Source organism: Anser cygnoides, chromosome 8 (genome assembly GCF_040182565.1).
Source record: "Anser cygnoides isolate HZ-2024a breed goose chromosome 8, Taihu_goose_T2T_genome, whole genome shotgun sequence".
Taxonomy (NCBI): Eukaryota; Metazoa; Chordata; class Aves; order Anseriformes; family Anatidae; genus Anser; species Anser cygnoides.
Genome location: NC_089880.1, coordinates 32015775 through 32043004, shown reverse-complemented (window position 1 = coordinate 32043004; position 27230 = coordinate 32015775). Strand labels below are relative to the sequence as shown.

Genomic DNA, 27230 nt, shown 5'->3' with positions numbered 1-27230 from the left:
CATTCATAAGCCCGAGAGCAGGAAGCCCCTGTGCGTGGCTGTTGGATTTCAGCCACAGGAGGGGTCGTTTTTCCTTTACTCCCAGAGCTGCTCGATAACCACGTGCCAGCCGGCTTCCTGTCGTGCCTAAAGTGACTGTAGGTACCGTGCCCGCTGTTAGGTACTGCCCAAACCGACCTGCTTAAACAACAAAAAACAACGCCGAGGAGAGCCGAAGGCAGGGTCATGCTTTCATTTATTCACTTCATATAAAAATCTCTTAAGAATGCATCTGAACACAATATATAATACTATAACATACATTGTGTGAAATTTTTGAAAACAATAAAATAACCACCTGGAACAATGCAGTGTTCAACAGACATACAAACCCATTGATCATGCACAACTGTGCTATTTTCATTAACTAGTTAGTCACAAGTTGGACCAAAAGCTTGAAACATATTTTACAAACTGAGATTGACACCGCTCACGATGCCTAACAAGCTTTGTCAGAAGAAGTTTCACAGCACAATTATTACATCAGTTCACATTTTTGTCATAGAAATTCACATTGGGTTGTTCAGAAATTGGAACGTGACATTTAAAAGCCGGCCCACTGGCGGGGGGATTCCTTTTCCTTTTCCCCTTCCAGCCTTTCGGCGCCCACGGCCCCCCGGTTCCCCTCCCCTGGGGCCCGGCTCGCCCCCGCTCGCCGCGAGGACGAAGCCCGCGGGCGGCTGCCACCCGAATGCCCTTCCTGGGTTGCGTATGTCTCTTCAGCTATGTTCAGGTTCTTGTATTTTATGCAATACAAAAGGTTACAAGAAAAAAAGGCAACTCTTATTCCGAGTTTTCTACACAATTAACATCGCCGCCGACAGGCAATGTTAATTCATATAAATTAATAACTTACAAAACATTACAGTATATACATTACGTAATAAATACACTGTTATAAACAGTAATGGAGGTGTTAGAGCTCAAGGCAGTGCGGGAGGAGGACGGTGGACCTAAACCTAGGAAACGTGAACAACAGGCGAGAGAAACACAAACATCTGAGCGTGCAACTTCCACTGAGCCAAGGAGCTGCCGAGGGGGAGCGCGCGTCACACACTGCCTTATTACGCTTACTGATATAGGTACTGCACGGTGCCGTGAAAACAAACTACCCTTTGTCCTGTGCACAACGAAAGGAAAACCCAGTTGAGGAAAAAATACTGTTACTTCTAGCAAGCCAACGGAGAGGGTGCACGATGGCATGAAGTGACTTTAAATGGGTCGTCTGGAGCAGTAAGAAGGCTACTAGAGGTGCAGTAATGCAAAACAGAGGGTGTCCTTTCTACTTAGTCTGTAAAAGTGATTAACTGCAATAAAGTGACAGGTATTGCCCATGAAAAAAGGAAGACTGCTTCTTGTAACAGGAAGAATCAAAAAAGTATCCATCAATTTTGAAACACTTTGTGTTGCTCTTTATACTAAACTCCGTGTATTTAATAGACTCTTGAAAAGACATGAAAGTGTTTACAAAGAAGGCACACAGGTCTGCAGACAGGTGGTCAGGTGGACAGGTTTTATACGTAGAGTTATTAATCAGTAGTTTCTATCAGTCTAACTGGTATAAATTCCAAAACTAACAGTATAAAATCTCTCAGTTGTGTGTCATTTACTGTTCAGTTACGATTCAAGCCAGCTCCAGGACAACACGATGCTTTTAGCTGACAAGGCTTAAACCACAATGTAAATCATCTGGCAATTTCCTGAGCAATCATTCACTACACGATCTCCAACCCTGACTCCAATCTCAAGTAGCTGGGGAGAACTTTTAGCCAATGTTAGACACAGGCCTAAGACCCAGGCTGCAGGCGAGTCCCTCGAGACTGCTCGCATGCTCATTAAGTGTTTAAAATCCACTTACACAGGTACAGGACATTATGTGTCAACAGGAGATGTGTCTTCTGTCACAATTTCTATGTTCGCCTCCCTCTGTGGATCTTTTTCCCCTGGGTCGTCCATGCAGAGTGTCTTTGTATTGCTGAAGTAGCCGATGCCGTCTCCTTCCTTCTCAGGTCCGTCCGAATCCTCCTCCTCGAGGGTCAGTTCAAACTGGAACTTCTCCATCAGGCCCTGGCAGTCCCTGCTCCGCTCCTCCAGCGGAGGAGAGGGGCTCTGAGGTATCATGCTCTGGTACCAGTTCCTGTTGTCCTCCAGTGTGTCCAGGATGTCCTGGGCGTCGGGCTGCACCAGGTCAGCCCACGTCTCCCACAGCGGATGGACGATGTAGTCGATGAACCCAACCTGAGAAACACGAGAACACGCACAGTTAAGGGAAGGGAAGCAGATGGGTGTCTAAAGAGTTAAGATGACCGTAATACATGATTTTTACAAGCAAAATAGCTGCCTGGGAGCAAGCTCCCCGTCCCAGAACAGTCTGATCACAGACATAATCACCTCCTACCAAAGCTGCACCCCCAAAGCTGCGGCTAGGTTGACCTCTTGTCCAAAACCAAGCCTTGTATGGAAGGTTGAGGAAAAGCAGGAGCCACCTGGAAACTCAGCGATAAAGCTGCCACTCCCATCCCTGGCTGCATGAATGATTTTGAATGTCCTTGTAGGTGTCTTTTCCTGAGCACTGAATCAACCGCTGCTGTGCAGGAGGCAGGGCGAGTTACTGCTCTGAAGGCAGAACGTCCCACTGAGGTCCCTGCAGAAATGCCACCTACCAACTGCCAGTGCACAGAGACATTTTAAGACAGTTGTTGTCCCCGCCCCGTGAATTGAGAAAATGTGCTGTATCTCACCCAGGGCTCCTGGGGACTGCGGACAAGGTTGGTGTATTTATGGCAACGTGCAGTCTCACCCCAGGGGCTTCGTTTGGCCGGCAGTTGTGAAAATGCCAGTGTTCTCAGGGTGAGCACCAGCCCTAACGCTGAATGTCACTGCTTTTATGGACTTAAGTTTGACCTTTAGATGTATTTTACTACAGTGTGCAGTTTGTATCTGTTCTGAACTCTTTTGTGGTGCTGCATCTTTAAACACTTCAGCGTGTTTCCTCTGCGCTGCCAACGCAGCCACCTCCACGAACCTTGTAGAGATTTCCCTTCCTTCTGCTTCATTTTGGAAAGCATGCAGAAAGCAGGGTAACTGACCCTGACAAGAAGTCCTCCTGCACTAACGTGGACAGACCACTGCTGCTTGGCTCCCGCGGAGTGACGTGCCAGTGGTGGAAACAGTGAGGCTTGCGGCCGGGTCCGTCAGTCCATCCGCCCGCTGGCGCGTAAGTTCTGAGCTAAATCATTTTTCAATTGTCTGACTAAGAGGACGTACGTCCAGGATGGAGAAAACTGAATGGCCATAAAGAGGATTGAAATTCTTCCGTCTTGGCAGCGTGTGTCACTTCTCTCCTCGCTCTGCTGGACAACATTTCTGTGCAGCAGGAAAATGGCTCTCAAAGGGGCCAGACTCAACGTGCAGATGTTTGCTTTGGAAATCACACATGCCTCCTTCAGACACAACAGGATGTCAATAGAACCATTAACATTCAATTGTAACGTACTGTTGAGGCAGCTTAAACAAAAAGGTGATGAAAATTTCCTGCAGCACATGTTCCGGAGCACTTTTAAAGTGAAAAAAATTCTGTACGGTTAGCCGATGGCTTCACCGCCACCCAAAACGCTCAAGGGCTGCAGGACCTACGGCTACAAACCGGGCGCCTTGCAGCAAAGCCATTGTTCCTTTAAACAAACATCCCATATCACAGAATAGCTGGCCAGATGGCCGAAGGCTGGTCTTAAAATATTTTGATGTAAAGAGGGAACATCCAGAGCCCTGCAATACTTGCATACTGTCTGCCCATCGGTTCTTTGTTTCGCTCCAGGATGGAAATGCCACTTCCCTCCCCCCCCCGCCATTAGTTGGTATTTTGATGGCAGCCATTTCGTGCAATTCCTGTTCTTTTTGCATAGCAAAAATGCCATTTTGAAACCTCTGTGAAGCGCATATGTGAAACGAAAAAAATAACTGGAGCTTATATGTGGAGCACATGGGCATTTTCTGGCCAAGCCTGGCCAAAGGATTCACTTCTTGTTAGGTTAACAAATAAGACAGATTTTTCCAACAAAATCACCATGCGGTTGAGTGAATAATTTTGAAACCACTTGGCTTAGCCCAAGAGGACATTTGGAAATAATTATCGTCAATTTTGTTACTTATTCAAGCTGAAAAACCTCGATGATGGCTTGCTCAAGTCATTTAAAAACAACAACCAAGACACCATTATATGAAGACACGAATAAGTTTAGGCAAACATAAATTACTGGCTTCATTAGAGACCAGCCAGGTGAAATTTTATGGCCTGTGCTACACAGGTCAGAAGAAATTCGACCTTTATATCGTCTAATCTATGAATCAGAACTAGGAATGAGCCAGGTAATCTCAAAAAAAAAAAAAAAAAGAAATATCCAAATTCTTTTTAAGATTTGTAGTGACTTAAATACCTATTCTTTGACTTCACAACACAGAGACTTCATCAGGCTTTTTAGGCCAACTTTACTGGCCTAATCAAGAAGTGCAAAACTGTTCTACACAAGGCTGAAAAACAACCAACATTCAGATTTTTTCCGTGTCCTGAAATGGAGCTCAGCTTGGGGACGCTTCTATCGCTGCCATTCAGTGGGACTGGCATTGCTATAAACTTCTAATGTGGGGTACAATATCAGTAGGTTTAGGAGGTGCTAATTAAGAGCTAAGAAGGAGGCTGTAGGGTGTGAAGACAGAAGAGACCTGGGGAGATCAGAATCACACTCTTCCAGCCTGGGGAACAAAAGGAAACCAGCTCACTCTGGAAACTGGGACACAAACAAGGCAAGATAAGCATGCATTTAGAAATGAGGAGACGCCAAGGAGTACATAAAGGAGGCTGAACAGCCTGGTGAGTCTATATGAGCTTCAGGCACAGCTGCATGTCAGGGTCAATCAGAACCAACCCTCTGAACAGCTGGCTGTTTGCCTAATTGTATTAGAGAAAGCAGATGAATTTTTGTCTCTGCTTTAAAAATACAAGCTTAGGCAATACAAAAATGCAGCTCAAGGCCAATTACCTGTGATTTTTCCACTGACGCTGTATGTTTGTCACACATTGGACTGATTTCCATTCCTCTTTCTCGTTCTTTGTCTCCCTGCTGGAAGAACTCCTCCATGATTCTGTCTGTCCACTGCCGGTACAACTCCAGAGACTTTGTGGGATTACTCAAGTCTGCACAATGTACCATATTTCGGAGAACCTGCAATTATATTAATAAGAAAACTCGTAAAATCAAATGGAAAAAGAGGACGGCTTCAAGCTGTATCTGCTTGCTTAATTCAGAACATTTAACCACAAGACTCTTTGATTATGCAACATTCCATAAAAATATTAACATCGTAATATCTCCATATATGTGACTAGCTGCTATGGTCTGCTCCAAAAGTAAACTGTGCTATATGTTTTTCAGACAACTCAGTACTTACAGAGGGTGCAGCGGTGGCAATGTTAATTACATCATATAGGTTTGTTTTTGAATGCAGGTGCTTCCCACCATTCAAACTTTATTTTCATGCTCTCATATGGTTAAACGCTCCTTCTTTATTAAATGAGTAATATCCCTTCCACACACACAAAAATGTGCCTGACTAACTGTGGCTACAAGGATTTAGACAGCAATGGAGTGACCTGTTTCAACAGCAGCAGTATTAAACAAAAATGTAAGGTCAGTTTTCCTATGAGACTGTTCTTAAGAAGCTGGCCATCAAAGTAGAGAGAGGATCAGGATGTACCTCGTCCTACGTGTCAACTACGTAACCCCCTACCAGTACTGCTTTGTCATTTCTGTAAACCAAGGATTAGACTATACAGAGAACAGAGCGTACATCATCAATTTTAACCCAGTTTAAGAGTTGCTTTAGGTATGGAGTTACAAATTAAATTCTTGCAATCTTGCAATGCTATAGCAATCTGGCTATACTTCTTTGTTAAGACAAAGAAATGGGGGGAAAGTGGAAAAGAAATTCAAGAGCCCTCAAAAGCTGAGCCTTACAGATTAACCTCAGAAGAACATGCATGCTTGCAGTTGCATGCTCTAAGTGTTAAAAATGTAAACCCTTCTACCTGAAAGACAGGAGACCACCTTGTACCACCTTGTTGGTCTCCGTGGTGCAGAACAGAAGAAAATATATCTACAGTTCTTGCGTGATTGCTGAAAATCTAGGTCAGCAACTTTACTATATATAGCCTACTGAAAAGCCACAGCAAAAACAGGAACATGGTTTCTTCAGCACCAAACAAAATACACGAAATGCTACAGGAACCTCCTCTGACCTACCTGTATTCTATCTGTGTAGTTATCCAGAAGGAGGACTCCTGAACTGGTCACTTTCTTGGTTTCCACCATGGTCTTCAGATCAGCTAACAGACTCATATGCTTGGACATATCTGTTGCCAATACCTTTACCGAAGAGAAAACGCAATCTCAGCAAGGGCAGCCACGCAAAGAAGCCAGTATTATGTTTGAGGGTAGCAGCATGAGCATAGGTCATACCATGTCAATCACCATCTTCCTGAGAGTCTGACGCTGTTTCTTGGTCAGGTTCTGGAAGATGTCACAGTGCTCTTCTTGAAGCAGTTTGAAACCCACAGCAAGATGGTGGTTCTCCAAGACGGATTCGTCGTTGTACATCAGGGCTAGTTCAGAATCTAGCAGAGCAACATAAATATGTGACTCCAGTATGAGAAATGCGTGACTTCAAACAGCAAACACTGACACTGGGTACTGAAATGTTTATCCATATGCAATAAATCGGGAAAGTTTTCTTTTTTTTGTTTCACATGTGCCAAGAGCACACAGTTTTCTAATCTAAGCACATATGTAAATACCATAAACAGCCCTTTGCTCAGTTCTAATGAACAAAATAGTATTTGGTTGACTTAGTTACAGGCTTCAGAACCACTGACAACAGAAAGCATGAATCCTGCAAACGCACTTTCCAAAAAAGAACAATACACATATTTTGGAATCAAAATACATGCTTAGCCTGTTGCAGAATACAATATGAACCACAATATTTAGGCTTTATTGTTGTCAATAGCAACAGCATTATTAACCTTATATTAGAGATAAAATTTGCACTCAGGATGGGAAGATTTATTATGCCTTATCAAGTAATAACCACAAGATTCAAGGCCACTTCGCAAATTGCACTACAATAGCTTCCCTTGTTTTCATAGGAGTTTAATTTTAATTACTGCTCCATTTCAAAATGTAGGACTAGTTTACTGCACAATATGTTGAGAAGGCAACACAGTCTGAAAGTCATAATTTGTGACCTCGCTGTAATGGAAAATGTACTCCAAGTTTGCAGATGAAGTTATAATTGTACTTGAAATAAAACTCACTTGTATTAATAAGAAACTGATTGGAGACACCAGGGTGATCCACATCATGAATTGCAGCTGCGAAAATTGCAGCAAGGATTTCCAAATCAGTGAAGACAGCCTAGGAAGGAAAACAGAAATTTGTCAGAAAAGTCCCTATGTTTTCTTGATCAACAGTTTGGGATGCTGATGTAGAGAAACAAATTGTGCTTTCTGAATTACAAGGCATTTACTCAGAAGAAAGATCTACATGCAGCATGTGCCCTTTAAGATGAAACAGAGATTACAAATAAAGCTGCTGCTGAAATTTCTTTATGTTTTCTTCCCTGGTAGTAAACTGAGCCCTCAGAAGCACAGGCAGCCCACTGCATTTTTTTTTTTTTCAAGTCTGAGCGCTATCAGTGATTGACTCAGTTTAAGGTTCTTCTGTGTTCATATAAGCACTGTGCTGGTTTTAATCCACCATTCAAAACATCCCACGTTAAAACATGACAACTGCCCGACACAGACCACTTTGCTCAAACTAGGTCACTCACATCCAGTGCAGGGGTGGAGAGAAGAACATGGGTGGACTGGGCAACATCAGCAGCATGTAGGCTGTTGTGGTAAGCTACATCCGAATGGTAGTGGTCTTCTAGAGTCATCATGTACGTTACAAAAGTGTCTGACGAGATCTTGAATGTTTTTAGTAGATCTCGCTCCTGTATAACAAATAAGTACAGATGTATGTATCAAATAAGGATGTCATATTGTGGAAGGCAACATAGCAGAAAGCAATTAGAAACTCAAATAGCGTCGTAAAAGAATAGCAAATGTGATCAGAAAACCACGCACCTGAAATATAGCATACATAATGCAGGTGAGCGGCCTGTTGTGGGAGTACCTGGCAACATTAAATATGTTGAGACCCCATTTATTCAGATCTTCCAGTTCCTTTTGAAAAGACAAAAAGGGAACAATTAAAATATTTCTCAAGACATTTCTGCATTTATCACTTTCACTGAGGCTTTTGAATGTTCCAAAAGTTTAAACAGAGAATTCAACCCTAATTGTGGTAATCAAATAAGTGCATGAGCACACGTAATTATTAAAGTACATGAACACAGAGTGACTGTGAAGTGCTGATGTCAAAGCACTTGTACAAGGAGACCACATTTCCCTGCACCAGGGGAATTATTTGTGATGTTTGTTCCCAGGTAGCAAGAAGCAAGGCACCTGATGGAGACAAAGGCCTCGTAGCCAGTTTGTTGCACATAGCGTTGCTTTATGTTCCTGTGTTTGATAATTACTCTACTCAGCCTTCATCACAGTTTCTGATTATTTTAGTGACATTTTCAAAGAATTTGTCAACCTGGGAATATGCTGTTAGGGTCTGGTCCCATAAATTACAACATCTGTAGCGGCCATATCACTTAGGGGATACTGGTTCCAATTTTACCTAGGGGCAGTCAATCCAGCCAATCCATCCCCTGCTTTGAGATCATATTGACTCTCCCAGAACCGTAAGGATCTGTCATACCTTGGCCAGATGGTCTTCCTTTTCTGTTTTCACACCAAATCGTGAAATGCTGGTATTATTTAAGCTTGAACTATGCATTAATTTTTTCACTCCACTGATCTGTGTCATGAGCTGCTGTTTTTTCTTCTTCTCTCTGTCTTTCTGTGTGGGAGAAGGAATCTCCACATCATTCTGCTTGTCTGTAACAAATAAAGGTGAAATGAATCAACACCATTTGCAGAAACAGAGTGTGAGCACCCATCACACCCCTTAGAGTCAACCCTTACCTTCGATCATTAAATATGATTAAGTATTACCCAGCTGATGCATATTAGGGCCCATATTCCCTGCTCCTAAAACAACAACCCAATAATAAATTGGTGGCACTTATTTATTAAAGGTTTGCCCTCTACAACAATTCTTTCTACTAAAAATGTGTAGAATAACATACAAAGTGCAGGGTACATCCCTGCTGTCAAGTATGCTTCGAGATAATAGCAATATTAGTGTGCATTAAGTAGGTTCGCAGTGGGGCGCAAACTTGGCTGGGGAAATGTGTTTGATAGATAAATCTATCCACAAACGCTAGTTGCTGCCTTCAAAACCGCTCCATTTGCTGCATTAAAATGGAGATACAGTGGCTCATGACTTTCATACTAGCCAGTTTTTCATGAACTTTTAAAATAGCCTACTATAATCTCTGCACCTTTCTGAGGACCTCCGGAGGGACTAGGCATCCAAGCATTAGTTACTTTTGCCTTAGCTTAATTAAAAATCTCTGAAATAAGAACTACCAGTGTGTCTGCAACGCTGCAATTAAGAAGGAAGCCATTATTCACAGCAACAGTCAAGCTGACATCAATGGGTGTTTCCCTTGTGTGCCTTTGCTGAACAACAGAAGGACTTTCCTATATATAATCTCCTTAGCAATGACTAATGCTAAGGCAGTGTAAAATGGAGATTCTTGAACAGAAATCTCCAATTCATTAAACCGTGAGCTTCACAAACTTGGTGAATTCTGGGAAAAGATCCTTTCAATGTATCTAACAGCCTGAGGAGTAGTGCAGTGGAGAATCTGAGCAACACAAAATAAGCAAAATTCTCAGAGAAAGACAATATAGCTACACAGTGTATATTGCTATTCAACGTACAGCACAAAGTAGCACTTATGAAAATATGGTAATTGATTTTAAACCTTTAATTGGTGTTTTCATAATGCTTCAAAGTTGGCTAACAGATCACGTTCGTTGCTTTCAATGCCTATCGGAGGGCACATGTGGTTTCCTGTGCCTTAAGCGTTATTATACACAGGCTCCTGCCCACTTTGGCTCTCGTCCTTTCACTGAGATGTTACTGCTTCTGCAGATCTTATTTGTGACCCCATCGCACAGCTCGCAGCAGCGTCCCCATCCATGACTCAGGGACAACAGGCACACAAGACCTTTCTACAATGCCCACGGTCTTTGGAAGTCAAAATGTTGAACGTGGGGGCTGAGAGCACCAGGACTACTGCTGCTGGCAGGACTCTGCTTGGTTAACGCTGCTGCCTGCAGGCTTGCAGGGGGCTGGGGACTGCTTCCAGCTTCTGAGCAAGCCGCTCGGCCAAGAGGGTGTCCCTGCAGCAGTGCCAGGAACCACGGCACCTCAATACCCCTCGCTGCTGTAGGAAAGGGCAGGTGATAAAAGGCTATTGTGCTCATTCCCATTTACACGATGGGGCCAAGGATAAACCCACCATTTTTAATCTTTGGCCTCGATACAGACCTAAGGTTGGTGTCCTTACTCTGACTGACCAAATGATGACAGCAGGACTGGCCCCACTGGCAGAGGACATGGCTTTATTGGGGTCTTCCTCAGCTCATTTAATAAAGGCAATAGACCAAATGAAGTTATTCAATCTGGTTTTAGTTATCTATAAGCTATCCCCATCTTACGAACACTGGAGTTAAATGATAAGTCTGTTCTATTCTACCCACGTATTCCTTCTTTTTGGTTCAATTTCCTCAGCTTTAGACTCTTGTTATTTTGTGCATTCATTAAAATTTTAAGCCAAGTTTTATGAAAAAAAGCAAATTCATAAAAAAGTTACAGCACGACTTCCCAAAGGAGCTTTAAGGTCCTTTTAAAAGCTTTATTCATTTCTTTCTAACACAAGCAATCGAGGTGGGATCTGGCCCAATGCGGAGAGCTTGCACCACTCGGCGTTAACACAGCCCCGAGTGGCTGAGTGGCCCTTACACTGCCACCAAACAGCGAGTACGTCACCACCATGGAATATGTGAGAATAAGCAGGACAGGAATAAACAAGACATGAAGGGAAATGCAGTTCCCTGACCTAGCCTGAGCACAGGGAATAATACAGCCACAGCAGCAGCAGCAGCGGCTCGAGCTCCTTAGCCCCTGCTGAGATGCAGACTACCCTAACCTGGGTGTACGTGGGGTTTACTAGTATTGCATTCAGTCCACGCTAACAAGAACGCTGTGTATTACTTGCACACCCAGCATCACGAATACATGGGGTATTTCTGCCGCAGCGCATCCTGCTCCAGAGATGAGCGCCTACTGGAAGTGCTGATGCACAACAAACTCCCTGAAAATGCCAGGGTGGTCATGATCCCCAGCAAGCTGTGCACACTCCAGGCTCTCCAGCTGCAGAAGCGGCCTGCTGGCTGGCAGCGAGGCAGTCTTGCTTTTATTCCCTGTATTAATTCATGTTCTGGATGTCATGATTAAGCTGAGTGATAAGAGAGGACCAGTGGATTCCCACAAAGCAACTACAGACTTTTACATGGATTATTAATGATGTGATGTGTCCTAAATGCACGCGGTAGTTCCAGTTGCAACTGGCTATTGAAATCACTTTAAAATCCCTTAATGGAAATAATTGTGTGTCATACAGTGAATGCATTCTGGGCCATCTTAACCGCAGGGCATGAGTCCCCCGTGAGCTCCAGCACACCACACACACTCAGCTCAGACATATATGGATGAGGGTTCATTTTATAAGCAAACGATCACAAATTCTAGAGCTGTTTGAAATCACAGCAAACTGTATTTGTTGTAAAAGATGTATTTTGCAAGCACAGAGGATCCAATTCTCAAACCACTTAAATTCATGTTGGTAGTCATATGAGCTCCAACAAAACTAATGACATGCAAAATACTTTTTTTTTTTTACAAATATTTTTGACTTCCAGTGCAAAATGAGCAAATGAACACAGAGTAATATTAAAAATGTCTGGGCTGGACTTGCTTGTCTGAACCCCTGACTCCGCAGGGGGAAAATGCAGTTTTATGAGGCAGAAGGAGCAAAGAGAGCATGCAGTTGGGCTTGTGTGACTTTGTCCTTTACATAAGGTCAACACAAAAATCAAATATTGCACAATGCAGCTGACAATAGCTTAATTCAACCCGAACAGAGAAATCTTTCGATTTGGAAAGGGAATTCCTCTGTGGATAACATTATTCAAACATTATACTGCTTTCCTCCCCATATCCATCTTGAAAGTGAAAAATCAAAACGTTTTAATAACGCTCTGCCTCAAAGCACCACTCAGAAATTGGGCACAAGTATAGACTGGTGGGTATTAGGCTGCCATTAATTGTTATCTTTGAGTCATCTGAAAGCTCGGGATGCAACGCCTTACCCAGGAAAGTGTTGGAAATGTACTCAGACACCTGGTTGCCGGAGCGGCTCATCTCGGAGAGGTGTGTCAGCTCGCGGTTCAGCATTCTCTTGAACTGGCAGGGGAGAAGCACACACACAAAGATGGCATTTTTCTGAACACTGGTCTGAATTAATACAGCTTTAACTCTATTACAAGCAACGCACAAACAAGATGTTAAAAACAAAATTGTGGAGATATTTGGAACAGAATCAGTGACATGTGGTTTGATTTAGGTCCTTCTCAGAACCACCATGACTAGATATTTCTTTTCAGCATACTACACTGCAAAATGCATTTCCTGCAAAGGCAGATATTAATTTTCACTGTCATAAATGAGAAGATGTTTCAGGTAATCTCCCTGAAAGATCGAAGTCCCATATTGGTTTTTATTTTCACATCCTGCAACCTTCTTTTGTTCTCAGTTTCATTATATAAGTTTGCTCCATTTTGAAATATGCAAGCAAAATACAACTGCATATGCTCAAAACATAACAGAGGAGCAAAGATGCCATAAATCTGAAGATCTGCTTGGATCATTGCAGTAAAACATAGGATTTAAGCATTTGTTCACCCGGATATACAAGATACGATCCTCTTAATTTTCTAATCACACATTTTCATTGCAGTATCATTTTATCCCACAGAAGTGAATTCCCAAAGGGGAAAAATAATTCACATACATGTATGCTGCATGCACCGTGCACACGTTTATCTCATGCCATACAGTACACAAAAATAACCAGTTAACGTGCATGTTCTCCTGTTAGGGGTTCTAGCCTAGAAATACAGCACAAAAAACAGGCATTTGTGATCCTTCCGGATTTAACCCACCTTAATATAACCCCAAGATACAGATAACAAATAGTTTGCTTCAGGCATTTTGGAAAACTCCACACCACAGTCCACAGATCCTTATGCAGAAATCGCCGGCAAGAGAGGAGAGCTCCACAAGCACAAGGACACCCCGGTTTCCCAGTCAGTAAAAAAAATCAGCATTCATCAAGCCCAGAGATCCCCAAAAGCCCGGCAGTCGCTAATCCCAGACAAAGCCAGCCTTGGCACAGCATCTTTGCAGAGGGCTGAACGTGGGTGTATTTGCTAGCAGGAGAGAATAATGAAATCAGGGATTGCACGAAGAAACAAGAACTAATCCAAATGTATTCAGCGAGATGGCTTCGAGCACTTATGAATTATGAATCGTCCTGGTTGCTTAGTTGGCTGAAGGGGGTCCCCACTCCACATTAGCCTTGCTCAGCTGAACCGGCTGACAAAAAAATGATGCTGGTTTCTGAGGGGCTGCCAGCTTTAGTAACACAGCCATCTTTTTATAAGGAAGATTAAAATGGAGGAAGCTCTGTGCATATTTAAATAAGTCAAAGTAGGCAGCCCTCTCTTCTCCGGCTATGCTTTTTTAAAAAATCCTCTTCATGTCAGAGGCTGAGGATTTTCAAGGCAAGTATTCAGATGGATTGTTGAGACCACGATTTTTCACGTTTTCACTGGGATCGCTGTTTTTTTCCCCCACATGGTAGAGGGCAAAACGCAGCAATGTAGGAAAATGCACCTTTACAACAGGGAATATCTTTCAACGAAGAAGGCTAAACTAGCAATAACCTTACATCTGCGATGTCAGCCTGCAGTCTCAATGCAGGATTTTAATAAATTCTTTCTTTCTCACTAGGATATAGGCACAGCCTGAATTCGGAGATTCACTCGTTACTTTCATTGTTACGTTAAGCCAAAATACAATCACTTTATTAGCAAGCTGCAGCTGCCCTTTTAGCCTCAAACCAGCAGCAAAGCGCGTTTTGGTGTGCGTGGCAGCGATCGCAGCAAGGAATCGCCCCTGTGGGGAAGCGCCCGCGCTGCCTTCGGGCGACCTTGGTGCCTGCAACACGCCACACCGCCCGGCTGGGGCTCCCGAAACAGAAGGGCAATCCTTCATCTCGAATTATTTCTTTTCTCAGGCTGCTTTGGTTAAACGCTATCAGTGGTGCTCGGCGCGACGTCACGAGGCTCCCTGGCGTGCTGCGGGGCAGCCCTGGCCGCAGGGCTCTGGGTGCAGTGAGGTGCAGAGCCCACAGCTCCCTGGGCACCCCGAGGAGCATCGCCCCACGAACCCCGGCACTGCCCCACGCGGAGCTGCGGCTGCTTTCGGAGCCGTTTCTCACTTTGACTTTAAAAGCGGAGCCACAGCGCCTCGGGGCGATCCTGACGAATGCCAGCACCTAGGCGGACTCCTCGCCCGCTGCTCACAGAAGGGCGCTCCGTGGCTCCCGAGCTGTGCTCCTCCACGCTGACCTCGCCACCAGAGGCAGAAGGCCCGGCCCGCAAGGTGCCCTCCCTGAGCGCCACGCTGGGCCCAAAGCCCCCTGCCCAGGGATGCTCCAGCCGCTGCTCAGCACCGGCCGGATGGGGCGTTTGGGTTTCGGCCACACGCTCACCTCGGTAATAATGATAACGGAGTTTGAACCGTGCTGGAAACACTGGGCGAAGGCTCCAGAGAGTCCTGCCCCAGGCCCCGCACTGGGGCTCCACAGCTGCAGCCACAGCCGTAGCAGGCCGGGCTGCTGCGGGCAGCAGGAAGCCGAGCTGGGGGACAACACCAAGTCACGGTGCTGTCCATGCTCATGACACACTTCCCTCGCTCTCCTTCTGAACAGAAAAGCTCCTTCTAATGCCCTGTAACTCCCCAGATCTCCTCCTCGCACACAAACCAGGCTCGAGCCTTGCAGCTACCGTCACTGACCCGGATCCCAGCCTCCATGCCCCGCGTACCAGTGACAAGCACCTTCTCCGTGACAAGACCAGAGCTAAAGGAGCTGTGAAGCCACCTCCTTCTCCCCCTCGAGCTGACGAGGCTCAGAGGCGGAGAGCTGAGAAACCTTAGTGATGAAAAACTTAGAAAACTAGTGGCAAAAGGAGTGCAAACGGAGCGGGAGAAAGCCTCTGGGATGAGAGGAGAGCTCTGACCCTATCGTTCCTCAAAGTGACGTATTTTCGTGGGTCACAAGCACCAGCCAGCAGCACGTGAACCCTCCCACAGACCTACAGTGAAGCACGTGCCGAAATATTTCTCTGGATTGAGGCCTTTATCTTTACAAGAAAAACACCATAATCAGACGGTCACACAAACAAGTAAACAAGTTTTAAGTAAAGTTACATCAGTTGGGGTTTCTACACAAACAATCGCCCCTTTCAGACAAATAATGCCAAGTGGTGGGCAAACATTTGAAAAAAAGTGCCCTTACCTCACATCTGGCTTAATAAAGTACAAAGGGTAGCTCTTACCTTTCACAGAGGCACAAAGCAATTAAACGGCCTCCGCAAGGTCACACAAGCCATCCGCAGCAGAGATGAGGACAGATAAAAGACCTTTGTACCCTCATATCTGATCTTTAACCAGAAGTCTGTCCCCTTCATCTCTTCCAACAGCCTTAATCTTGCTCGCTTTTCCAGACTTTTAATCGGCAACCTTTTATAAACACAGACGGCGGTGTTACAGCACGGCTGGAAAGTCTGTCATTGCCAAACCCAGCCGAGACACCCACAGTGCCGGGTATGTGCACGAGAGTACCCCCGTGCTTTGTACCTTCTACCGGAATTTACCACCTGGATGATGCGGGCACCTAAGGAGGATTTCCTTAATAACACGACACACTTAAAAAAAAAAACTCATCTTGGTATGGAACAAGGCGCGCTGATGGTTCGCATGGCAATCCCAACGTGTTCACTGCTGGTGGGGGGGACTGGGGGTTTTTCCTTAGCTTCTTTCCACGTCAGGATGCTCTGGAGCGGTGCTGTTTCCTCCGAGCTGCTTTGCCATTTGCCTGCGGCACCCGCGGGGAGAAAGCATGCTGCTCCCTCTCCGCACAGATCAATGCGTGATGTCATGTGCAAACCTCGGTAACGATTCCTTCGTTAAATCGATTTGACAGCGAAGGGTAAAACAAACAGATTGCATGCTAGCACTGAGAAAATACCAACTGCTTTGCCATTAAGCAAACAGAAGTGTTGCTTCTTTGGGGAGAGCAGGCTGTGTGCTTTAGAGAGCTCGTGCGTGGCTGCAGAACTCGGCTCGGCAATTACAGCAACGCGTATCAGCAACACGTGCACGTGCGCTGTTATTTTCATAATTAATAATCATCTCGGTGCCTTTTACAAAGGAAAGAGGCCCTGATAACCTCGCCGTACAGACGGGAGCTGAGGCATGCGGAAGAGGCACATGAACGGCTGCGTGCAGGGGTTCAAGGGCTGCGTCCCGTGCAAAAGAAGCAAGAGGCAGAATTGGGAATTGTCCTGGGGCTCCCTTCCCTCTACCCCAACTCCGACCACTGCAATCAACACGTAGAGCTGATGAAAAGAGTGCAAATCCCGTGAATGACATGAAACCCAACCTGAAATTTGCAATAAGCAAGCACACACGGCAGCACACCTGACCTCCTAATCAAGTAACAGAAGTCTAAAACCATCTGGAGGATCGTGTGAGAAAAAGACATCACAGTGGGGGGAGCCTTCCTGTTTCGCATGCTCTGAAGTAACTGCAGAAGTCATCTGAACCAAATTAAGCCTCCCAGAAATTGAATCATTCTTTGATTAATTTTTCATGTATTCCCTGGTAGAGGGAGTCACAGTTTCTTTCCAGCCTTCCAACTCTGCGTGCGTGTGGGAATTTCCTTGATTACCACTCAGGAACTCAGCTCACGGTTCCCCTCCTCACTCCTGACGTCGCGCCCTCTCGGTCCACGTCCTCGGTAGGGGCATTTTCAGGATGGGGTTAGCCCCTCCAGCTGCAGGGGGCGGCTGAGCACCTGCCCCAGCACCAGGTTCTGTGGCGAGGACGTGCCCACCGAGCAGGAGCGCGGTGACAAGGTGGTGGCATTGCCACCGAGTGCACGACAGCTCCCACAACCTTATGGCGAGCTGGTACAGCCCCTCTCACCCATCCCACCGAAAGCTCTGCAGGCAAAGCTTGCTTGCCTTCGTTTTCACGCAGAGGAAGAGAAGTGGCCCTGCCTGTGATGGGGTGTGCCAGACCCAGGAGCCTGAGCACGCCGCACTGGCCGCACTCCCTCTCCATGCGTGTGGCACGGGGCGTTCAGGGCAGCATCCAGCCACAAGCCGGGAGATCCTCCTCATGCATCAGTGTGGCAAATCCTACTTTTCTAGCTTTTTAGGGAAGAAATAATTCTCTTCCTTTCCCAGGAAGGTTCGTCAGAGAGCTACGCAGATGTACACACAGTTCTTGGCCTTTCCAGCCCAAAGCCGGCTCGGGCAATAGTCCCGTTGTCATTCCTGTTCCTATTGCCCCTTGGAGCGCGGCACCAGAGGTGTTCCTGGTGCCTTACAGACAGCACAAAGACAGGAGGATGTATCTGCTGCTGATGCAAATCCTTTGAAGTCAATGTATACCAGCTGAGGTTCCCTGAGGCCACGAGTCCTTATTCAAACAGGCTGCCTAAAAAAGTTTGAGTCATTTGCAGGAGCTGAGGGCAATTGCAAGATAAAAGAGCTGCTAAGATGCTGTGGGGCTCCAGCCTGGAATACCTACGGAGAGTGGGGTCCCACCCCGCACTTTGATGGGGGAATCTCGTTGCAGATCTCCAGCGTGTAAAAATGTTTATAAACTCTGTTCCCGGTGACCCACCCTTCTGACGCAAATATTACATCCCTCGCTCTTCCACTGCGCTTGGAAATCCTTAGAACAAAGGGATTTGTGGTACAAGGGCAACTTTCGCCTTTGATTTCTACGCAAATGCAGCCGGGCTTAATCCTTCTCGGTTTAATTGCCCTGGTAAATCACTTCAGTTCTGGAGGCACAATTAAATCGCGGTGTAACTCCACTCGTGTTAGCAGCACCTCTCCTGGGAATGGCGGGCCGGCCCCCCGGGAGCTGGGGAGGAACAGCTGACACCTACCTGCCCCGGGACAGGACGGCGATGGGAATCAAGGCGGAAATTATTTACACGCAGGAGGGAAATTACTCATGCATGCAAACGACTCCCAGGTCAAGCGGCGAGTGCGTAATGCTTTTGTCCAGATCTCTGGTCGCGCTAAGAGAATGGATGCGACACAGATGTGCTACTGCAGATTTAAAAAAAATCAGAGTAATCGCATCACCAGCGCCGGAGGAGCTGGGAGAAACGTTTTAAATACCTCTCTTCCCGGCGTTGATGCACCTTGTCCCGTACTGGTCCTTACTCAAACAGGCTGCCGAAAAAAAGTCTCTGCAGCCGAGCACCTGGTCGCCACCCAGAAGCAATTTGTCACCGTTCTGCTGTTCACCAAAGCACATTTGGGAAGCCTGTTGATTTTGTAGGGCCGAGGTATTTCTTTTGTTGTTTTCTTTAAAAGTTTGCAAGCCAAAAGAGTTAAAGTTCTTTAATTTATCGGAGGAGCGACCCGACCATTTGGCTGTGCTTTCCCGGCGTCACCTCCCTTACGAGAAGGATCGCCAAACTGGCCCGCAGCTGCCCCTGTTACTCCACAATTTCTATCAGTTCTCCTCTTCAAGCACTCGCACAACAGACGTCGGGAAGGCGCATTTAAATATAATGTTTAAAGAAAAAAAGAAGCCTAATTTCACATTAAATCAATACTACAGGAGAAGGTTTTCAGACATATTTCAGTGCCTGAAGAAAAGTGGAATGGTTGCAGTCAACAGCCAGTCATTAAAAAAATCAAATGCTTTTGCAACTCTTTCTAGTTCTTGTTTCCTAAAACAATATAGTTTTTAATGTGCTAGAAACTATTTCTAATGAGATACAAAGTACTATTTGGTTTTTGTTTTTTGTTTTCCCTTCAGCTTATTTTTTAAACCAAAAAGTAAACACACGGTTATGAAATCTCCAATTTCACATCAAAGGAGCGTTGATTTATATATGCGTTCAAAGGAAGACTTTAAAGGAAAAACATCATGACCAACTTGTTGGCTTTGTGTTATTAGAATAATTTAAAAATCCACAATGTAAATGTTGATAAATAAATAGCACGTTGCCATAAATCAGCATGTGGCTGCTCATGAAAGCAATAACATATATCTGATGTAGACGGCATAATATTCAGATTTTACCCGTAAAGTTTAGCATTTCATCTGAAACCTCCCTTGGGTGGTATGCATTTATGCAACGCAGCACTTAAAAAGTGATGAAATGAAACCTGAACCACCAGTGTTATCACCGGTACGTTTCCAGCTCATTTCCAGATAAATGAGACTTGAAATATGCAAATTGAATTAAAATGCCGGAAAGGAAAAACTCCCCACACGGTCCTGCACCAGGCAGGCGCTGTGCATTTAGCCCTGCGTGGAAGCGATTCCGAATTTCCTCATTTAAAAGCAGGCTCGGGGCACGTTACTCACTTGCTGGGAAATGGTGAGCCAGAAGAAAAAAACCCCTCCACCTGATGCTGGGGGATCGGCGAGGTCACGGAGAAACCACCCTGCTTATTTTCCTGAAAATGAATTTGTCATGTGTTTACAAGGTGTGCCCGCCCCAGTTTTTGTTGGCACGCTCAGAAATGCGCGCCGTGCCCTGCGGGGCCACATCTGCTCCCAGCCTCCTCCGGCCGGGCAGCCCGCAGGATCTCCTGCCGATGAATTCAGGTCCCGGTGTACCCCGGGCTCTCCATACCCTCTTTGTACCAACAGCCCTCGTTTTGGGTTAACGTTTGGTGCGTTGACGGAATCGTATTTGGTATCAATGTCCTCACCAGTACCCCAAAAACGCTTGGCACCGGAGCCCTTTACCTGGAAAACAGCACGCGCTCCAGGGGACGGGGACAGGGCTGCTCCGGCACCGGGTCACAGGCGAGGGGCAGGTCCCGAGCCCGGCGCCAGCCTGGCGAGCCCTAGCACCAGGCTGTCAGTCCTGCTCTCGTTTTGTTCTTCAGCCTAACAGGAGGCCCGTCAATAAAAGCAGGAACAAGCGAAAACACTGGTTCTGCAAAATCGTTTTTACAGAGTTTTACCAGCTGAAAAAATGTTTGTTGTGCGTTAAGTGCACGAGAAAATTGAGGAAGCGAGAGCCGATGAGCACCGGCCTGAGCTGAAGGCTAGGGGCTAGGAAGCAACAGCAAAATTAATAACTGCAGCAGTTTGTTTGTTGACATAAAAACTTGATTAAAGAAAGCCCTGATGCAGCTGACAACATCTGCGGCCGTGAGAGCAGATAACGCTCCAGCAGGCTGCAGATCTCAGACCAAAATCTTTTGTCAGTCCCACCCATGCAAACCACACTGACGAAGCCTCAAGTGCCAAAGGAAGCCAAACAACTTCGTAAAAAGAGCCCACAAACCAGAGCACCTCCCCGGCTCCTTCGCCCGTGCCAGGCAGCAGCAGAGCCTGCAGCGCGTCCCTGGAACCCGAGGGGTCCCCGGCACCCAGGGGGGCACCCCACGTCCTGCCCACCGCCTGGGGACGGAGGGCAGGAGGGCGCTGAGCACCTGGATTGCCTCCCTGGCCTTCGTCAACAGAGAGGGGGAAGCGTGCTTATCGTTTAACAAGAGAGCAATGCAATTAAAAGCGGGATTTTGTTAATCGTATGAAGCAGCAATTTAAATTTAATTTAAATTTGAGTCAGGCTCCGCAGTCCTCGTTTAGGCAAATCCGGCAGGGGTTTTACCTGAGTAGGAGAACAGGCTTTGGAAAATTCAAATAACCCGGTGCCCTGAAACGACTTCTCAAAGATGCTTGCAGGGATGCGAAACTCTGGCAACTTTTAATCAGCAGACGTCTGCTTCGGGAAGCGCAGGACACAGAGGTCTGCGGGCCTGGCGAACGGCGTACGCCACCCTACAAGGCAGGATCTCCCCCCAGTTTTGGTGCCAAAATGAAAATGAGCCCAGTGCAGGCATCAAAACCATATGAAAGGCACTAATTAATGTAAATATATTCAAATGAAAAATCCTTCTCACAGAGAGATAGGCAAATGATTTGCAGAGTAATTTTTATGTAGCGTTTGCCCAGCTGTGCTAAAATAGCAGCAAGGTGAGGCGCTTCTCGTTTGTTTGCTTTAAACACAGAGCAAAGACTTTAATCAGAGAAATCTCTCCCTCTAGGAGCTCTGACAGATGAGCTTTCAAACCAATACATCTCCACAACATGTTTTGGCTTTGATAACACAACATCTTTCAATTAAGTTTCACTTAGTGAAAATATTTTGATCGCCAGTAGCCTCCCTGAGAGCAGTCGCTCTGCACCTGGGTAAAAATCGAAGGGTTTCGAGTCAGGCTGTGCCAATCGGCCCGCTCCACAGCATCAGGGTCAGCATTAGGACTGCTCCGAGGGTTAAATCCTGCTTTGAGATCCTTCACTGCCCGCCTCCATCCGCAGCGGTGCTGCTCCTCCGAGATTTCATGCGTCTCCGGTATCCTCACTTCACTTCCAGAGAGGTCACTGCTCCGAACAGTTAGTCACCCTCGCGTCCTGCCCTCGAATCATGATTCATTTCGAACCTGCCTTTGAGCTATTATTTATTTAAGCCCCACCCTGATGTGTTATAACGTAAAAGTCTGAGAATGCAGAACTTTAACAGCCGTCACATCCAGGCACAAGCAGAAAATGTTAAGGGACAAGCTCGGAAGTCCTGGGCACCATCGCGTCCTGATGGACGGCGGCTCCCCAGGAGGGGTCCGGGGATGATGGATTTGAAGCAAAACTCAGCGCCCCAAATCCTCACCTCTGCGGTGGCTGTCCAGACGTGCACTGGCAGCATGGTGCGTGGTCGTGGGGTTGCCCTCTTACGGGCTTTTCTGACCCGTTTACGGCACCAGCGTGGTGGGACGGGGCAGCAGCCACCGCTGGAAATGAAGTCGTTTGCTCCAGGAGGGTATCTGGGACGGCAGCCCTGGCTCCCCCCGCCGTGCTGGCACTTCACAAAGACAGCGGCGCACCTTCCTAACGCGCCGCTGCCTTTGATATTTGGATCAGCTCAACTGAGATATCTGGAAACTGACAGCCCACGGGGCTAGCAAGACAAAAATATCAGATTGTCAAATCCGCCTGTGCGTGGCCCGCTATTCCTCCCCGCTGTTGTGCCGTATTTCACAGAACCAGAATGATTTACTGTAGAGGCCAGAGAGAGAGGGGGAGGAATAGGGAGGATAAAGAGACAGCTGACCCGAAGGCCCGTGTGTGAGAGCGCTGAGAGCTGACGCACACGGCAGGGGCAGAGCCAGCTCCCCCGCCTCGAGCACCCCGCAGCTTCTGGGGGGCTCACGGGCCGGGGCTGCTCCCTCCTCGTCCCGCAGCGTCACGTACACCTCTCCCAAGCGCTCCCGTTAAAAGCAAACGGGTCGCTCACTGCGTGCAGCGCTGCCTTAAGAAACACGGAGCCCTTTCCTCTGGAGCAAGGGCACTTCCACACAAACAGACGCCATCCGATAAAGCAAAGCCTGAGCGACCACTGCAGCCTCGGCCACAAACGGCTTGGCGGCAGCGATGCTCTCGTGCCCTGCAGCTGGAGGACTAGGAAACAGTTAACGGCGCTGGAGCACGCCGACGTCAAACCCGACACGGGCAGCGCCTCGGCGGGGAGGGCAGCGCGGTGCCAGGGGATGCTGACGGCAGCCGACCCGCGTGTGAGCCCTCCCGGCCCGCGTGTGAGCCCTCCCGGCAGCTCGGCCGCGCATCTCTGCTTCCTCAGCGCCAGTCCCCGGGCGAGGGGAATACCGGCGTGCGGCTGGGGAACCGCGTGCGGAGCTGGGTGATTCATCCCGGCTTGTAAAAACAGGAGACGTGGAAGTCTCTTTGTCTCGCTGGCTGCTGCACAGCCGAACAAGCTTCTCTTTGTGAGGCGCTCGGCTGTTTTAAAGGATATTAAACAAAGGAAGTTACAGCAAAGCAACCGAAAGACTAAACAGCTTGGCACCGCTCAAGGGAAACATCACGTACGAAGCGGACAAGATTCGGGGCCGACACTCGCGCGAACGTGGACGCTGTGCAGCCCGGCACATACCCTGCTGGCACCCGGCCCCGCGCTGCGCCAAACCTCCACCGAGACCCGCGCGAGTTTACATTAGTGCCCAGATGTTTATTTAGCCGCTGTCTCCTCAAAGCGAGGTGCGGCCCTGCTCCTCTTTTCTGCCCGAAACGCCCGCTGAAACGCACGCACGATGAAATCACTTCTGTTTATCTTAGCGGCTCCTGGCTCCCGTGCGACACGGAGGGGAGCACGGAGAGCCGTCGCGCTGCTGCCCCGGGAGCTGCCGGCTGGAAACCTCGCCTGGCGGCAGGGCTGGGGCCAGGTCGATCAGCTCAGGAGTAACAGAGGGTTCTTTAGGAGAGAGCTTTTCCGAATCGAAATAAGAGACTTGAACGATTTGCTCTGCATGTTGCGACTGCGCTGGCAGTCCTGGCTGGGAAGGGTCCTCCAGGGAAGAGAGCGAGGAGCGAAACAGGTTTCCAAAGTTGTGATAGCACGAGGAAGACACCCTGGTGACAACAGCTCAGTCTACTCAGAATTAGCATGTTCCCACAGACCACAAATTAGGTTATCTGCCCATTTCCTTACTGGACGGGCTGCAAACAGCTCCAAACAAGACTGGTCTACCTTAAGGACGTGGCAAGGTGCTGCGTAGGTCCCGATACATCCACGTCACTCGTGACCTGGGCTACATGCTGCACAGACAGGCAGGCAGCTCTCTGAGAAATAATACACCTCCTCTGCCCCTAATTTTCTGACTTTGATGCCCCGTAAAAACTCGGGAGCTGCCCAGACCAGTGTTTCAGCCGGGAAAAAAACTGTCCCTTTTTACTACTCGAGGGATGGATGCACTGAGCATGTCCTTCCCCAGATCTGAACACTATATTAGGTAACGGAGACGCGAGGGTCTTGTGCTTCCGCCTCCAGGACGATCGAGGCTGCGGACAGCTGCCTGATGCCAAATGCAGCATCACAGCGTGGCCACCAAGAGAGAAAATACCCCTCTTTATCGGGAGGCCTATGAGTCACAGATCCTTCTGAGGCTCTGCAGTTGCCTGGGCTGGACAGGGTAATAAATACAGGGGAAAAAAAAGGAATAGATGTGTTACAGTAATGTAAATACGTGTGGCCTGCTTCCACAAGCAGCACCAGGGGCCTACGGAGCTTTAAAGGTCATTTTGTTTCACTGCAAAGCTGCAGCGCCGTACCCTGCTCGCAGCCGAAGGTAAGCACAGTGTTAGGAAAGGGAATTCCCTTCGTGCTGCTTGCATTCCCCGTAAGCAGGTACTTTTCCAGGTAGTTTTTTTCTCTGATTTGGAAAGTTAAGTGTCTAACGGCTGCCAAACAGAGAGGACGGATAGGATGCAGGTCTCCTGTTTGTCCACAGCACCAAATCGCCGCGGCAGGCACTGGGTGTGCAGTCAGTTGTTCTTCAGTGGGTAATGAACGTGTCAGGAATCACAGACTCACAGCACGTGGGGAACAGAGCTCCCTTCTTTGCCTATTTATTATGTCCGATCCCCCTCACACCGTAGGGTCCCATCGTGCAAGCAGCTGTGCTCCCTCGGCTCACACTGATGTCAGTGCAATCAGGCTCGTTAGCTCAGAGCAAGATTAGCCGCTCATTTCCTCGCTTCTCCTGTAATTAACTCACGTCTTAAAAAAGTATACGCACATGCCTTAACTGATGTTTTCCGAAACCCATCAGGTTTTAGCCAGGATGCTGTCCTGCATGGTGTTTCCCCCCAGAAATTCCTTTTTGGTGCAGCACTTCTGAGAATCGCCCTGCAAACACGTATGCGGAGATCCTCCCTCTCCGTCTGCTGTTGTTGCAACTCTGGGTTTTCTAAACTACGTCTGTCAGGAAGGAGACAGGAAATTCGAGTCACACTTGCAACAGCTGTGCCATGCCTACTATCAGTCTCAAATGACGTAGTTTGGCTTGAGTGGCGCGGGGCCAGGAACTCGGCAATAGCAGAGGTCAGGAAGATAGGTCACTGTTTATACTGCTCTTGCACTCGGGAGCATGCTGCGTCTATTTGCTTTCTTCCTATCTATACTGTTTCTCTTTCCGTTTTTCTTTAATAATGTGGAGCCTAAGCATCCTGTTTTCAAAACATCGGGCTGTTTTGGTATTTACCAGCGACAAGTTTAAATGCCTTTGACCGAAAGGGGCAGTTGATTTGGATACTCTGTGAGACGAAGGCACGCTGCAGCCCCCTTCTGAGACGCATGCTGCCAACCCAGCCGCTTGTGGCACTGACAAGGTCACTACAGGCGTGTGTGTGTGTGCCGCCAAAACCCCAAAGCCCCAAGCCCCAAACTACTTTGTGACAACATTTACTGCTGATGAGGGAAGCGGGATGTGAGACTATTTTATGCTCTTCTTTCATAGACAGAAACGATACTGGAAGTTGACCAAAAAGTGTGGACATTGCAAAAACTGATTTTGAAAGAACAAAGTTTTGGGAACATCTTTGCTCACCCAGCTGTAAGACATTTCCACACAGAGGACCACAGCTTTTAATTACTACAATAAGCAATTTAGTCTTTCACCTTCCCGAATCCAGATGTAGCCCTTGGCAAAGAAGAAATCTCTCTAAATGAAGGGCATCAACGCCCACATTTGAGGCGCATCTTTCTCTACAGCTTAAACCCTTCCCAACTTTCAGCCTGGTATCTCTCACACAAACTCAGAAAAAAAAAAAATAAAAAGTATTCCTCACTTGAAAGCTCGATCTATAAACTTTTATTGCTTCCTTTGCCCCTGCACGTCGTAGTAATCGCTACCAGAGGGAGGAAGCTGAAACAACACGGGATTTGTTTGCTCAAGTTTTCCATAAAATCAGCTTATGATTCAGCATTTCTGATTTCATTAATTTCCAATTAGGAAAAAAAATAATAGCACTGGGTTTGTGCAGTACAGCCCAGCGCTGGCCTTAACCACAGCAGCGGGCTGCAGGTGTGGACGTAGCGGACACAGCTCTCGCACCAAAGACAGCGCACACTCATTCCTGGGACCCTGTGATCTGCTCCGTCGGGCAACCCGTGGGTGTAAGCAGTAAAGGAAAAGGCACAGCTGCAGAAACTGTGCTGGCGAGGGGACGGGGAGCCGTCGGATGCCCCCCAAGCTCTGGCCTGGTGATGCTGGGGCAGGGGGTGCCTTGCACCCACCGGTGGCAGTGCTGGCGGATCAAGGGCTCGCTTCGGGAGATCTCTCAGCAAAATGCAGCTGCGATTGCTTGGCTCGGAAGGATGGAAGCTGGGGAGCACGGCTCCAGGCACTGGGAGGGGGAGGCGAGGAAAACGAACTTCAAAAAGTAGTGTCAGGAAGGGCGTTTGGACAACACACTTCATTTTCTTTCCGCTGCGCTGCCTCTTGGCGTACCCCCGGGACCACTGCCGCCCCTTCTGCCTGCCTGCCCCTCACCGCAGGGTGCTCCTACCGACCTCATCCCGCTCCACGATGCGGGACACCTCGCTGCAGCACCTCAGTCCTTGCGGGAAGCCTCGGGCTCCCGCTGGCTCGCGGCGCGCTAAGAGCCGAGCGAGGAGGGGAGCGGCGCGACGCTCCCCCAGAGCCCGTTACCCACGCACAACCTCTGCCTTCGCACCCTCGCCACGTGCCGCCACCACGCAACGCTCGCTGAAAGGCAAAACGCAGCGGTCAGACCGCGCGCCACGACGGGCGGATGGCGGTGGGTGACATCCCGGGGGTCCGGGGGGGTCAGCGCCCACCGAGAAGCCCCCAGCCC

General features: G+C 47.7%; 1 protein-coding gene across 8 annotated transcripts in view; it reads right to left on the bottom strand.

The window, feature by feature from the left end:
• Positions 1-218: 218 nt before the first annotated feature.
• PDE4B (phosphodiesterase 4B) overlaps positions 219-27230 on the bottom strand; it is a 192026-nt gene continuing 165014 nt past the window's right edge. For 7 of the 8 annotated variants that reach the window (XM_067001866.1, XM_067001867.1, XM_048062154.2 and 4 more), the window contains 9 exons: positions 12533-12626; positions 8907-9085; positions 8222-8320; positions 7924-8088; positions 7409-7508; positions 6555-6709; positions 6339-6461; positions 5079-5261; positions 219-2277 (listed from right to left, as the gene is read on the bottom strand). In XM_067001866.1, the coding sequence (XP_066857967.1) occupies positions 1912-2277; positions 5079-5261; positions 6339-6461; positions 6555-6709; positions 7409-7508; positions 7924-8088; positions 8222-8320; positions 8907-9085; positions 12533-12626 (1464 nt within the window). In that variant the 3' untranslated portion in view covers positions 219-1911. Of the gene's footprint in view, positions 2278-5078; positions 5262-6338; positions 6462-6554; positions 6710-7408; positions 7509-7923; positions 8089-8221; positions 8321-8906; positions 9086-12532; positions 12627-13384; positions 27185-27230 lie in introns of those variants that run through there. The other variant, XM_048062159.2, reaches the window with a different exon arrangement.